Here is a 15,150-nt window from a genome sequence, read left to right as displayed (position 1 = left end):
CGGTCAGGCCCTTTTGTGTATTGTGTATCTATCACAAATCCAGATGAACTATTTTCTATAACCGCGGCACTAACTTGATCATCTCCAACAATCACGGTGACGTCATAATCTTCGTTCCCAATCGTAGCATGATAATCTACACGTTGTAAAGAATGACAAACAATTTGTCTAGGTTGGCATATTGTGACAATATTGTAAGTTTTTGGCTACAAAAACCTTAAAGACATTTTCTTTATCACAGTAATAGAGTATCACGCCCAAATCTATTCAAATCCATACAAAAAATGTGTAACCCTAATTCCCAAACAATTCAAATTTAAATTCCTAGCTGAAACAAGTTGAGTGAATGTTCTGAAATTGTATTATTGTACATTGTACGTAATCACGGTCATGCGACCATCTTGCCCGCACGGTACTATTCTTGTGCACAGCAGACCGTTCCAGTTGTTCGGAGTCCCAATAAAATACACAACGTTTAATTATGGCTCTTTGCGACCCACCTAAATTGCACCTAAATTGTAGTTTGGGAACCGCTGTACTATAGGTATAGGGGGAGAAATTAAAAGGGCTAACGTAATGTTTAATATAGAGAGAATAATAGTTGCCTGAGCATTGTTACTGATAAACTGGTTGATAAATTGATGAAAAGATTAATGTAAACCACAAAAGAATCTTAACTTGAAATGGTCTATTACATTAGTAAATAAACACACAGAATAGCTATATAGAAAAATAAATAAAAATAAACAGAAGATAACAGCAAAAACATTCATTACAAAATAACCACTTGTTTACAAAAGCAGTAGGATTCTTTTTCTATTTTCTTGTTTTTTTTTTTTTTATCAGGATCTAACTTGTTTTGTTTAAGTCCAGGATTAAAATTAAAAATTGATATCTTTTTATATTTGATTACCCCCTGACTATAAAATATTTTAAGGGAAACCCAGAGGATAATCATCTCCCGCGGCTTTGTAGACCATCGATGTATATAACCTAACATTTTTGGTATAACGATGTTTATTAAATTAGCGGCTTTCATTTGAGCCAATGATAATTTTAAATCCGACAGGTCAAAGTGCGTCATTTAAATCCAAAGTCACTGTACGATACAGTATCTGGCGCCGCTTGGTACACCACTTGTGGTGGGGGGAGCCTATTGAGCACCAGCTCGTTTTCGGCGCTGTACTCTCGTGGCAGGGTGCGATCCAGTTAGACTAATATATCAATGGTGTAGACATCATTATGTTTTTTTTACAGAAATAGATGGAAATATCCTGTTTGTAGCATTGATTGTTAACAAAGGTTTTTGGGATTTTTCACTTCATAAACAGCTGAAACCCCCCTACAAACCCCCTACTCTGTTAAACAACCACCCTAACAGAGTAGGGGGGAGGGGGTGACTTATTTGTATAAATAGCAACCCCTATTAAGTGAACCCTCATTTTTAAGGGGTTTTAAAAAGAAATACAATGATGCAAGATATCTCACCCCGAGCAATCTCATGTTTTGGGAATCCCGCAGACCCCTAATGATCGGGGGGAAAACATGAACATCTCATCGGTCGTGTAGATATTACCGTCGTCTTCCGCGATCACGGTAAAATTCTGACTATTTCCAGCGGTCGTATGGATATATCGTCATCATCAGCCACGGCTGTGTCCACATCATTATCATCTTTACGGTTGCGTAGACATTATCTAACAATGTCTCGTGGTCGTGAAGATCACCATCGTCCCGCGATCGCAACAAAATTCTAAAAACTCTTCCAGCTCTCTTTCAAACATAAGTTAATTATCTTCTCTTGGTCGTGTAGATTATTGTGTCCAAGATCGCGACAAAATCAAGAAATCTCTCACAGTTATGTGGACAGTATTATGGTCTCTCGCACTTGCAGCCAAATTATAATAATTCCCTGTGGCCGTTTACACATCGACTTCCACAGTCACGGTAACGTAATAATCCTCTACCGCAATCGTGGCAAAATCATTAATATCTCCCGCGGTCACATAAACAGTACCATTATTATTATTATTATTTCTTTGTCATGAGAGACGAAGCCCCCTGACTACGCACCCGGTACCTATCGTGAGACATACCCGGGCCCCATGATGTAGGCCGAAGCTTACGCATCAACCTTTAGCACATCATGGGCGGATGACTTAAGGTCATCAGGCTCGCCGGCTGCCGAAGCAGACCCTTCGGAAAGAGGGTTGCCCCTCAATCCTAACCAGGGATTCCGGCTGCTTGTTTAAGCGTCACTCCACCTGGGTTCCACCAGGTACAAAGCCCTAGAGGACCATAATGGAGCGCCCCGACGCATTTAGTGCAAGCAACACTCGGGACCTATCTAATCCCTGACAGGCAGAACCCGCCATCATAGCCAGAAGGAAGGGGAACCTCCCATTTACACCCCCCACGTTTATAAACAGTACCGTCGTCTTCTGCGATCACTTATCAGGGTTAAATTCAGTTTAAATCTCCTGGGGTTGCGTAGACATTATCATCTTCCCGAGTCGCGACCAAATTCTGATGGTTTCCTGCGGTTGTGTGGACACTATTATCTTCTCCCGGTAGCTGAACTCTATAATCTAAAAAATCCCTAACATCTACTTGGCTTTTCTTCAGAATGAATTCAAAAACTCAGATATAAAATTGTAGAATAAAGAGGTTAGCAGCTATCTTTGCTTGAAGAAGTACAGGTATTGAAGGTAAGACACACAGAACACAATTTCTTCCCTTGGGGACTTATAATATAAGTATGTGTTGTACATAGTTGTAAATAAACTAGTGATATTTGGAAAGACTGTGTAGTTGGCAACAACCATGGCAGCAGCCATTTTGTAACATCTTATCAACTTTATTTACACTTGAGACGAGTGTCTGCTTTATGTTCTAAGCCTTCTCTTCGTCAAGGTAAGCTAGCTGCTATTCACCTTATTCTACACTTCAATATCCTGGCCTAGAGCCTTTCCTTAAACAAAACTAAAACTTGAACTTAAAATTTAACTTAAAGATATAAATAAATAAGTATTGCCATGACTATTGGATACTGAAGTCTATTGTATTGTATCAATAGTCAAATGTATTGCTATACAGAAACCCCTGCTGATATGAAACTCACCCTAATTTATTAATGTACACAACTATATACTTACAACTAATATACCGGTATATTCAGTCTTGTCTTTCTCATTGGAATCTTTGTTATCAGAACATTGTTCTGACCTGCAACATGAATTATTGTTAATATGATTATTTTATAATATAAAAAAAAAAACTAAAATTTATTAGAATCTATTTAATGGCTAAAAAGTAAGATAGGCCTATCAAGGTTTTACTTAAAGAAACATTTTTAGCTGTTACATGACATTCATAGTAAATATTTTTTTTTAGAATTAAAGAAAATAAAGAAAAATTAATTTTATTTAGTTTTGTGGATATTAATTTTTATCAATTAGAACATATAAAAGGCTCAAAAAAGAACTTTTGATCACACTACGATGGTTTTAGCCGTTTTACAAACATTTATTAGAGGCTGAAAGAAATATTGCTAAAGAAATATTGCTTAAAGAAGTATTGCTGTCCATGCCAGCTGTCATCGTCATTTTGGGCACCGAGCAGGTTCTTATATTCCTAGGGCTGAAAATTAGCTGTTCGCAAGTTTCCTCAAAACATTAATTAATGCATATTAAATACACAATCAGTATCCATAGCATTGCATCCATAGACTTGTTTTATTGTCACCGCTACTATTTATTATTATTTTTGCTGATTTCTCAAATTATTTCTTCACATACCGGTAACCTTATAGTTGTAGTTGTGTTGACTGTTAATGTGCATTATTATTGTGGTGAATGGTGGTATTAGGGTATAGTGTGGTGAAGAATAGCATTTGTACCACAGACCAAAATGGTTTAGCAGCTCTTGAGCCAGCAAAACCTCATTTTCGGCCCTAGGTACGAGGTATACAATAAACATTGTCATCAAGATGGAAAACCTAATAGCTGCCAAGTGGTAATTACAATGAGCTAATTACAGTAGAATCAAAATTAATTTAACATCGTAAAAACAAACGGAGTTAAGTGAAGTTGGGAATAGGCAAGTGAAGCTATCTCCTCCAATTATCTCTCTCAGTCGCATATTTATAGATCAAACTACAGTAAGCCTATCAGTGCAACTATGGCAGCGACTAGTTTCCTAAACAAAAAACTCGCATTTAATTTTTAAATACCGGTACTGTAATATATTAGAGAATTACCAATAATTAACCACATTAGTGGATGAACTAGCCTATTTGGACATAGTCAAAACCTTTTAAACAAGACAAGATTCCTCAACTGTGTGCAGCACAAACTTACTGATATTGGTTCATTCTTCTCCTCTTTGCGGCAGGCCCCTCTCCCTTGTCAGGCGTGGGTCTCATGGTTATCTTGGACAATTGAGCTACCGGTACAGCACTCTGACTGATCCCAATCTTGTGACTGCAATTATAAGGTGAGAATAGAGAATCGTGAAAATAATAGTAAATTATCTATCTATCTCTTTTTACATACAACTGAATTAGCTATCAATCTGCTCATTCATACATACAATTTTAACACTTAAGCTAATTAGATATTTTATTTACAAAACATACAGTAAAAAGTGGAAAAGTTATAGGATATTAATTAAGCAGTAGCCTATAAGATAATAATAGCAGTAAAAGCAAGTATAATAGTTATTTGTGTAACTAGTGGGCAAAGTGGCACTTTGCTGCACACGAGAACAGGAATGATCTCGAGTGCAGCAAAGGCCTTTTGCACTCGTGTTACACATTAGCCTATATTTTTCCTACAGTCACTATAAAGCGTACAAATAATTAGTCTTTCAAACACTATACAACACGTTTTTGGTTTTTAGATTCATCTGGCAACACAAATATAGGTGCCCTAGAGAAAGTAGTCACCGGTCCATATCACTCCGCTGCAAGCAATGTGCTCCGCGACTTAAGAAAATAGTTCCTTATGTTTTGTAATTTGAAGTGGTTTCCGCGCCTGCAGAACAAAATTTAAAAAATGCTTTAAAGGTATTTTCTTGTTTTTATTAAGATTGTAGGAAGGTTTTAAAAACGTTTAAAAGAAAAGCCCAGAAAGTTCAGAAATACCGAAACTATAAACACGAAATGACAGGTTAAATCGTAGTTAAAATAGTCAATCAGCTGCTCATAGTATTATTATCTTTAAGTGTTGCCAACCTATTTCCAAGCGTATACGGATTACGTGCATAATAGAACCACGCAGTTTTGTGTTGTTTCGTTGGAATCCTGATGTGCGCCAAAGTATAAACCGTACGACAAAGTATAAATATGCAGCAATTAGCAGCTATCTGTACCATAAACAGTACAAGGAATCCAACTTTGTCGGGTGACTGTAGGAAAAATTATGTGTTTAGGAGGATAAGATTAGAGAACATATGTACTTTTTTAGGACCTGTATTTAACGTAAGTTAGGCCTACATTGTAAATATTTTCATAATATATCGGAGAGTAAGTTATTGGAACAAATATTGAAAGCTTTAGGCATAGCCTAATTGAAGAGGGTTACGGCAAAAGTTGAATGCACTTAAATCCTAATGTAAAATGTAATTTGTATACTGGGTAAAAAGTCCTGGGACAGATAAATATTATTAAGATTCCTTAGAAATTCCTTTGTAACTTTATTGCCAGGTATTCTATAAATTGATACTATTAATAATGCTAGCGAATTGATCTGAATAAATTATCCTTCAAATAAAAATTCTTCGTTAAATAGGCTATCTTTAAATAATTTATTAAGTCAAAGAGTTTTAAACTACAGTATCTCTTTTTATACAGTGCTCATTACTACATACCATTTTTTTATCATTCAAGTACCGGTAGGCCTAAGTACTCCAGGGGTCGATATGAAACCGTTCAGTTTTGACTGATCAATTAATTAAATTTTATCAAAGGCCCAGAGCTCTAGAAATGCTTAGGAAATCCTGCAGACACTCAGGTGGACCTTTATCATCCGCAAGTTAAAGTGTTTTTGAAAAGTTTGCCTAACATTAACTTAAAATTGAAGCTGTAATTTAGGGCATACGAGTAACTTATTCTATTCCAACCAATTTAATAAAACTAAGTACTCAAGTTAAACTTTAAATAATAAGTATTTAACGTTTTTAGGCTCTGGTATGTAAAATAAATATAACTTATGTGCAATATGATTTAATACTGAGGATAAAAATCCCTACAGAGTCTTAGGGGCCTGATAAATATGTAGAAACGAAGAATTTAGCGTGATAAGGTTGAAATAAATTCAAAATAATAAGTACTCTGCGTTGTTCAAATTTTTTTTAAAAGTTTACATTACCCTCTAACTTATTTACACAGAGGATAAGCGTCCGACGGTAACCGGACGTGGATTAGGCATCCGGCAGTGACGTCTCTGGGTTGTGGGGACCCGGAACGCCATTAACTTACCACGATACGATTTTCAGCCATCGGTTTTTGTTATGTAAAGTGGATAGTGCTCGGCTGATATTCAAGAGGTCCCTGGTTAGAATCCCATCAGTAACTTAAACTTTTTGTATTATTTAACTTAGGTGTGACTGTGGTAACTAACTTAATGGTGCTGAACTAAGCCAGAGTATAAAATACATTAACTTAAGTAGGCCTATAGTCAAAATCATATTAGCCTACTTACTCTTACTCCTGTCTTCTATTTAGTTTGTTACAACTGTAAATTACTTAGTACCTATAACAAACTATAACATAAGTTTTTGTATTCATTGTTACAGCTTACAAATTCAAAACTTTTAGGTTAGAAAATAGAAAGCTCAACGAAACAATAAAAGTCATAACATAAGTTACAAATCAGCACTTAATCGAAAATCACCATCCCGTCCCGACAGAGCAGACACAGTAATCATTTGTTATTTATTGTTTACATCAATAAATTCTAACCTCTAAAGATGTCAAGTCGTTGTTGTTGTTGTTCACGTTCAGTTCACTACACACTTGGACTTGGTCAGATCTTGATCTTGACCTGTGACGAGATGGGTTGATGGGTTGTCGTTGTCCGTTGTCTCACGATCGTACTCTACTCAGTACTCTCACTAGCCAAAGTGCGCCGCAGTTCGCCAACTCGCCGCTAGAGTGTATTAGTGTGCAGCAGTTTACCTAGTACTAGTAGTAACCGCTAGGTGTCACTAAAACATAGAACATGTTAGTTTATTTATTTATTTGTAACTAGTGGTCGTCCTGTGGTCGAAACTCGACCAAAAATAATTAATGTACAGACTTCTCTATTTTCTCCCCACACTGTAAATAAAACATGTGATTGGAATTTCTTCCATTTGTTTTGATTTTCTGTTTACATTTTGTTGTTATTTCGTCACCATCATGGCAACCCATATGGTCCATGTTAATTTTTTGAAGTTTTCAAATTCATTTTTTGTGCTTATTTGTTAGTCTATTTAAATTTTTAAATGCATTCTGCACATCTACAGGAAAATATCTTTCCAACAGTATGCGCAGATTTTCCCTGCGATGAACACGAGCTGAGAAAAAAGGTTTTAAAGAAACATGCTTGCCTATTAATATATAGATAGATACTAAATTATTCAGGCACAATAAACCGGTTTAACGATGACAAAAGAAAACTACAATCGATAAACGAAAGGTTTAAAGGACAATATTGCTATTTAAAGCCGTAGTCATTTGCTATGAATCCTCTGTATGCACCACTGAGCTATAATTCTAACTGGAGGTAGCACTGAATGTCAAAGATGCGTGTCGCCAGCCGCCATGTTTGCGTGAGGTGGGTGTCCATAAGAAGCCATATTATTGCTATAACTATTATTATACTTGGCTTAAAATACCTACTTTGTATGGTCACCATTTCAAAGAAAATTATTAAAGTATTAAAAGTATTCAAGTATGACAAAAATACTCACTGCTATACCAACCTAGTTATAAGAAGCCATGTTATTGCTATGGTAAGAAAACTTACTGCTATACCAACCTAACAAAATCAGCGACTCGCTTTTGACAGACTTCTGCCATGGCAGTGCTACCTCCAGTTATAATTTTAGCTCAGTGGTATGCACCGACACTCGCAGGGAGTGTTGAGTAGCTAGTACATGAGGGGACAGCTCACTTACTCTACAGATCATAGACTATACGAGCTTTTTAAATAATATTGAAGGTTCACTTGCACTACAGGCTCGTATACTATACGAGCCTATCGAAAATAAAAAATAAATGAAGAGGGTTCACTTACTCTACGAATCATTGTGCCTATGAGCCTCGTGTATTATATTTAAAAATACAGTAGGAAGGTTCGCTTACTCTACAGATCATAGTGACTATGAGCCAAGCTTACGAATTATTTGATAATTTAGGAATCGGCTCGTATAGTATACGAGCCAAAATAATGAATAATATAAATTATAGGAATAGGCTCGTATACTATACGAGCCTGCAGAAAAATATTAGATGGCTCACTTACTCTACAGTTCATTGGCACTATGATCCGTAGAGTAAGTGAACCCTCTTCAAAATATTAGATGGCTCACTTACTCTACGGCTCATTTAGCTACTCGTTGCGCGGTTTGCGTTCGTGAAACTTTAGGCGCTATGCCCGGATTCGACTGCTGCGACTGCCTACATAAGTGTATTGCATCACCTCAATTATTTATTAAAACGAAATAAATATGTATGCACAAGTAAATTTATTACATTTTTGGACTGAATACTTACGACTGGAGGGAGCATGACTTTTATGTTTAATTAAATTAAACGTTATAGAATAAAACATATTTTGACTAATATCAGGTTATATAATACACACTTGTATGATCCAGATACAGAGCTACAGACAAAACCTGTGGTCCGATTTAGATTAAATTTCGTATCTGGATTTATCCACGAGTCACTAATTTTTTAAGCACGGGTTGAGAAATAATGGCAAAAATTTATAAAAACAGTTCACCAGTTTAGAATATTTCTCAGTTACTGTGAGTTGCAAAAACGTGTATACAGAAGCATTTGTGTACACAGAAAATATAGAGGACTATATGTATACAGAAGATATATTAAAATACAATACGCACACAACTATCAACGTTTACATATGTAAAATTAATGAATTTGTTGTATTGAGTATTTTTAACATTATGACGAAGCCTTAACAAAATATATTTTTTTTTTTTAGGAGTTCTAGGGTGTTGAACTATATTGTATTTATCTTTTGTGGAAGATTCTGTCCACGATTTATGATTGCTAACAATTTAATACAAAGATTTAAGTCTCTGTACGTGAAGACTAAAAACACGAAACAAACTTTAAAGTGATAGAAAAGATTTGATCAGGATCTGGCGTTTGATACCTTTTGGGAATAAATATAGCCTCTACTTCAAAGGTATACATGGTGAGGTAGCCTCTGGAAGTCCATCTTCAGGTTAACAAAAAAGTCAATAGGTCATCTAACCAATTTGGTTAGATGACCTATTGACGTTTTCTGAAGATGGACTTATTTTCAAGTCCGAAACTATAGTAGTGTGATACTGAAGAAGGATCACTTGACGAAGCCAGGTAACTTAAACCATTTAGCTTAAAGTTATACAAGTTGGTTTCACACCAACATTTCATGCACATATGAAATCTATATAATTAATACGCGAACACGAAGTTTGTCGGTTGAATCCTCCACCATTTCTTAACCGATTTTATCCACTGACGTCTCATTGGAAAGAGCGTGTTGCGTAGATTTGCAAACTGGCCTAAATTTTTTGAAAAAGTCCCTTGGCCTCTGCCACAGTGGCTTTTTAAGTTCCCATGTTATCCTTTCGAAGAACATAATATTGTTTACATCAGCTGTTTAATTTAATTGTGTTCTTTGTTTTTCAATTCAACGAAACGCATTGGTTACATTAACTGATTTTGTGGAAATTAAATATCTATCTATATATTAATTACGAAAGCCGATTCTTTGCGTCAAAATTGTGGGCGACTGGGTAGTCGTAGAACGACGGGAGAGGGTTCAAATTAAAGGTCTCGATCCCGGAAAAATAGTGAAATTCCCCAAATTTTAACACAAAATTAGATAAAACCTTTGACTTAGTCAATAATATAAGGTAAAATGTTCTCCATAAGAATAGCATTAGAAGCCATTTGTCTGTTGATTTTTGTTTACCTCAATACAGCTGATCGTGATTCATCTAAGCCAGTAAGCAATATTACATTTGGATTTAACTCATTTGCCAGTAAATTCTGCAATGTACTGTATACTATATAAAACCAGGGATGACGTTACCTACAATTGAGACTTTTGTCGTTATGTCTTAGAATGTTGAAATTAATTTTACTGTGCAATTTGCAAATTTGTGTATTTGTATGTAAATTAGCCAAGCGCATGAAATTTAGTAGAATCGTGGGAGATGGTTAAAATCAAAGTAAATGGAAGTAGAATGGCTGAAACATTTAAGATTTGGTTTCTTTAAACATATGTTCACGAAGTTTACAAAATTATTTTACTTTGATTACATTTCTTCACATTAGTAGGTTATTGTTGTGCTGAAGGAATGTTTAACATGAAATAGCCCCATTGACTAAATAATCAACGATGCAAGATTAGTTAGAAAACTTCTGTTTTGTTTTTATTTCAAAACATATGTTGAAAATGTATTCAAAACTTTTGTTTTAAATTTCATAACATTTAATTTGACACGTAATTGTAGTGTTTAATCTATGATTTTATCGAGTGGAATAACCTTAAGGGGATCCAGGCTTCAGAAAATACATTTTTTAAATTTTTTATGTTTATCATTTTTTTAAGATATTTATTATATCAAATGGGCCTAAAAACTGTTATTTTATTTGTTGTAGCCACTCTATGTACCACAGTACCATTTTATGTATTTTTATGTATCATAACGTAACACATTTTTATTTTTGATATAACTCATAAAATAGTTGATCAATTTTGTTCAACTAGGTGTCTTTTTGTAGCTATGTACACTTACTGAAATCCTGGGTATTACTTTGTTAGTAGGATAATTAGTTTTTATTTTATAAAGGTTGAAAAACAAAAAAAAAATTCTTATACTATATTTCAAATAAAATTTTTTTTATTATTTTAACTATTTGACTTATATTAATAATTATACCCAAAAGTTTGTAAATACTATAAAGAACATCTGGTAAAAATTTCAACATGATAGGACAAAAATTGGCTGAGATATATCAAATTTTCTGTTACAAAACACTAAAAACCACAACTTTTGGGGAATCGCGATCGAAGTCCTAGAAAATACTAAGACGCGCGCATGTAGTATCTGGGGAAAATATATTTTTTGTTATGAAAAACGTGTAGGATACCTATAAAACTTATATTTTCTTGTACATAAATAACCAAATAACAATAAAATACTATAAAAAAAAGAAGTGAATTTTGGCAATTTTTTCACTTTCTGAAGCCTGGATCCCCTTAACAGTTACTCTAGAGAATAACCTGGGAATAAAATTTGAAATAGGTTTGTACAGGCAATACATATATTCCTTTCATTAATTACTATAACAAATTCCAATGGGCGGAAAAATAAAATTGTTTGGAGTAGATTTTAACCAGGTATCTACTGTCTGTTGCTCCAAGGAAAAAAGGTTAAAATAATATAGCCCAACATGCATTGTATATATATACAATCTATATAGATAGTAAAGATAGAATATATAACAGTAAACCCTGGAGGTAGTTTCCGATTCTTTATGTTTCACTAACCAAAAATATGTACCTATATCAATGCTGATGAATTTGTTTTCTTGATTGGTTTCATTAACATGATAATGGAACCCTAACCAATGGCAAGTAATCAGTCGATGATTCGCTTTTTTAACTGTAGGCTAAATAAATAATATAAACGGTAAAATGTTTTCAAACAAAATTTACATCCATTGAATGAAAAATAATATACTATTAACATGACTATAGCTGATATGGCTTAGCTGTCGGCTATCTGTACATTGCATCATAACATCAGACAGCGCTGTGTTATTAACTTAAAAATTATAACGGATTAACAAATAAATACTTTACTATGGTCTTAACAAACTATGAACCCATTGAACGTTTAAATTGGCCTATTTTAAAGAGTGTATAAAATCAACCACAGCTTTAGGAGGAATACCACCACATAAGCTGACACAGAGAGTAGTTTATATTTTATGTTGATCAGAAACGAAACTATAATCAACTATAACTTATAGGGCAGCCTTTACACTAATTCAGTTGTGCCTTTACAAAAGGAGTAGAGCTATAATATTAGAAATAATAACTGGGCCAGGGTACTAATATGAGTACATGTAGTATTGTAGCACTGTATCGATTCTGACACATAGATAATTTTATTCTGAGTTTGTTTAAATATTACAATAGTTTGTTTTACATTTGAGCTTTTTAGGGACTTATGTCCCTACAAGCCACTAGTTTATCAATATAAAGCCCAAAGTACACATTAACTTTTGTGAAAACTACAAGTCATACCCCCATAAACCATATACTTAAAATGTTCGTCATGACGAGAAAACTAGCGCAAAACTATCCATTATTTCATAAACTGCCCTTAAAGGTCGTAATTGCTTTCCAAGGAAACATAGGAAAGTCATAGAACGCCACCAAGTAGCAGAAATCGAGATTTTTTAAAAATATTATCGTTATCATCCTATATAAAAGAAGAACACCTACAATACGAAGATTCCCACAAACAATGAACAAGGATGTTATCGGAAGTGCTACTATTTTGTAGGAAACACGGACTTAACTTTATGATGATTTGCAAAGGAAACCCCTCTAAGGCTGAATTAAACTGGTACGGCAAGGACATTATATATGTTTTCATAAAAGTCAAGTGATTTTAAAATAATATGACTACATCCAAGAAACCTTATTAAAACTTGCATTGAAGGATTCGCATTATTCACATTCAAGGGAAACACAAACCCATCTGAACAACAGTAGGCCTTACAATTCTGCATATTTTCAGGTAAATATAACTTACGTTGTAACAGTAACTAGCCAAATTAATGCCAATTGAGGCAAATAAAATTGTGACAGAGAGGTTATGCAGAAAATCAGGCAGTTCTTAAGTACCTATTGTAAACAAAATTGTATCTCTATAAAAAAATTACTGAAATTTGTACTGGTGACAATGGGTAGTACCATGCTGACTACGTTATCATTGACGAAGATCAACATGGACTACCTATGTGGCTATAAGTGGGAAATATTTGTAGAATACACTAAAAACCAGATCAGCTTTTGAAAAATGGTAAAATATTTACAAGAAATGTTTAGGCTATTATATGGAAATGTTAGGTACGTTCCATCTATGAGTTTAGTCTTTTAAACTCATCGGAAATTATTACTTTTATTCGTTTTTAAATAAGTTAATAATTGTTTTTAAATAACTACTTTACTTCTTTGCAATTGCTTGATTTAGAGCAACATGTACACTAGTCGTTAATTATACTAGCACATTTTTGACGTGAGATAATAGCACGTTTGAAAAACAATGCTAATGACATCAATACACACAGTAGGAATTTATTCGATAAGAAAACTCCTTAAACGATCTATTTTTAGCCTTTAAATACTACCCTGTGTACGCCACTATCTGCCCTGTATTTTGCTCATTTTCTTTACGCTGCCTCTACCCTAATCACTAATTCAACTGAACAAAGGAAAAATATGTGTGTTATAACATTTTGGATCTATGGTATTGCGTTTTAAACCATAATAAAAGCTAAAATACAATTTAAGAGTGTTACTGAGAGAAAGTCACGTGACCCTGTAATTTTTCTACCTTTTTTCTATCCCACCAACACATCTTACGCTAGTTCTAGCCCGTAACAGTTGAACACAATATTTCAGGCAAGTCCTAGATCGTACTAAGAAATAATGTACAGACAAAACTCTAATTTTATTTATATAGAAGATGTCTCGTGTTCACATAATCTCTCAGTGAACTGATAATTTGTCACTTAGTAATGCTATCATACTTCATTTAAATATTGATATCAGTAAACCAAACTATGAACATCGGTTTTTATATGTAATTGTTTTGGCAGAGCTTTGCTACTGCTAAAAAAAAGAAGTTTCCCTACTTCTATTTATTTCAAACTAATTAATAAAACAAATAATAAATAAACATGCCTTTATTTATCAAGCCGTTCTCTCAAATTAGTTGAGACAAAGTTTGACATTAAACATTTCGAATCCTCCATGTTAAACTTGGTGTGTAATAATATCAAATGTTAATAAAAATATCTTATGGTACTCCTTATATACTGTATAATACGTGAAGGTGATTTCTACGAAACACCACTCCTCCGTTAATAATGGATGGATTTTTAAAAACGATGTGTCAAAATGAATCGACATCATTCAGTTAGTCTATATAACTTTAAGTACTCGGACTACTTTTACCATCGGCACAGAAAACATACTACTATCTGATTGGACCGTTAATACCCTCTAGCATTGCGAAACGGCACACGGAAGATTTCTCAGGTGCCGTTTGACGTCACTAACTGCTGACGTCACTTTGAGGGAACACCAATACCGCAACGATACGAATTGGGCCATCGGCCTCGGTGGTGCAGTGGATAGCGTTGCGGTCTAATAATCCGAATGTGCCGGGTTCGAATCCCGCCGACGGCACTAACTTTTTATCAACAATTTTTTCATATCAGCAAGTTTGGTTGGTTTGGTTAGGTTATGACAGTTTAATTTTATAATTAAAAAATTATAAAATTGAATTTTAGGCAATTATAATTTTATTTTATGAACAAAACTATTTTTTAGATTAGTAAACCTTTATTCGATTTTTCCATTATCAGCACGTTTGGTTAGGTTATGACAGTTTAATTTAATAATAGAAAATTATAAAATTGTCTGTTTCTTCAGACGCAGCAGTTAGTGACGTCAAACGGCACCTGAGAAATCTTCCGTGTGCCCCACCGCTAACATTGAACCAAAGTATGCCCAACTTTATGTATACGACTTAAACACAGCTGTTACTTACAGAATGGGCCACAATCCGTGAAATGCGAGCAACTGCAGATGCTTGATCTAAGTGAATCTATATATTAATAGG

The 15,150-nt window shown here is 34.3% G+C and overlaps 1 protein-coding gene across 5 annotated transcripts in view; it reads right to left on the bottom strand.

Annotated features, from left to right (window-relative positions):
- The window catches only part of LOC129001948 (uncharacterized), a 57,369-nt gene extending 50,297 nt beyond the window's left edge, over positions 1-7,072 (bottom strand). For 2 of the 5 annotated variants that reach the window (XM_054429394.1, XM_054429395.1), the window contains exons 1-3: positions 6,702-6,916; positions 4,359-4,481; positions 3,156-3,225 (exon numbers count right to left, since the gene is read on the bottom strand). In XM_054429394.1, the coding sequence (XP_054285369.1) occupies positions 3,156-3,225; positions 4,359-4,423 (135 nt within the window). In that variant the 5' untranslated portion in view covers positions 4,424-4,481; positions 6,702-6,916. Of the gene's footprint in view, positions 1-3,155; positions 3,226-4,358; positions 4,482-6,701; positions 6,917-6,961 lie in introns of those variants that run through there. The other 3 variants (XM_054429391.1, XM_054429393.1, XM_054429392.1) reach the window with 2 other exon arrangements.
- Positions 7,073-15,150: the final 8,078 nt, after the last annotated feature.

Source organism: Macrosteles quadrilineatus, unplaced genomic scaffold, assembly GCF_028750875.1.
Source record: "Macrosteles quadrilineatus isolate MER2022 unplaced genomic scaffold, UCM_ALF_1.0 Scaffold_9__3_contigs__length_116548681, whole genome shotgun sequence".
Taxonomy (NCBI): Eukaryota; Metazoa; Arthropoda; class Insecta; order Hemiptera; family Cicadellidae; genus Macrosteles; species Macrosteles quadrilineatus.
This window is presented reverse-complemented; position numbering and strand designations above follow the sequence as displayed.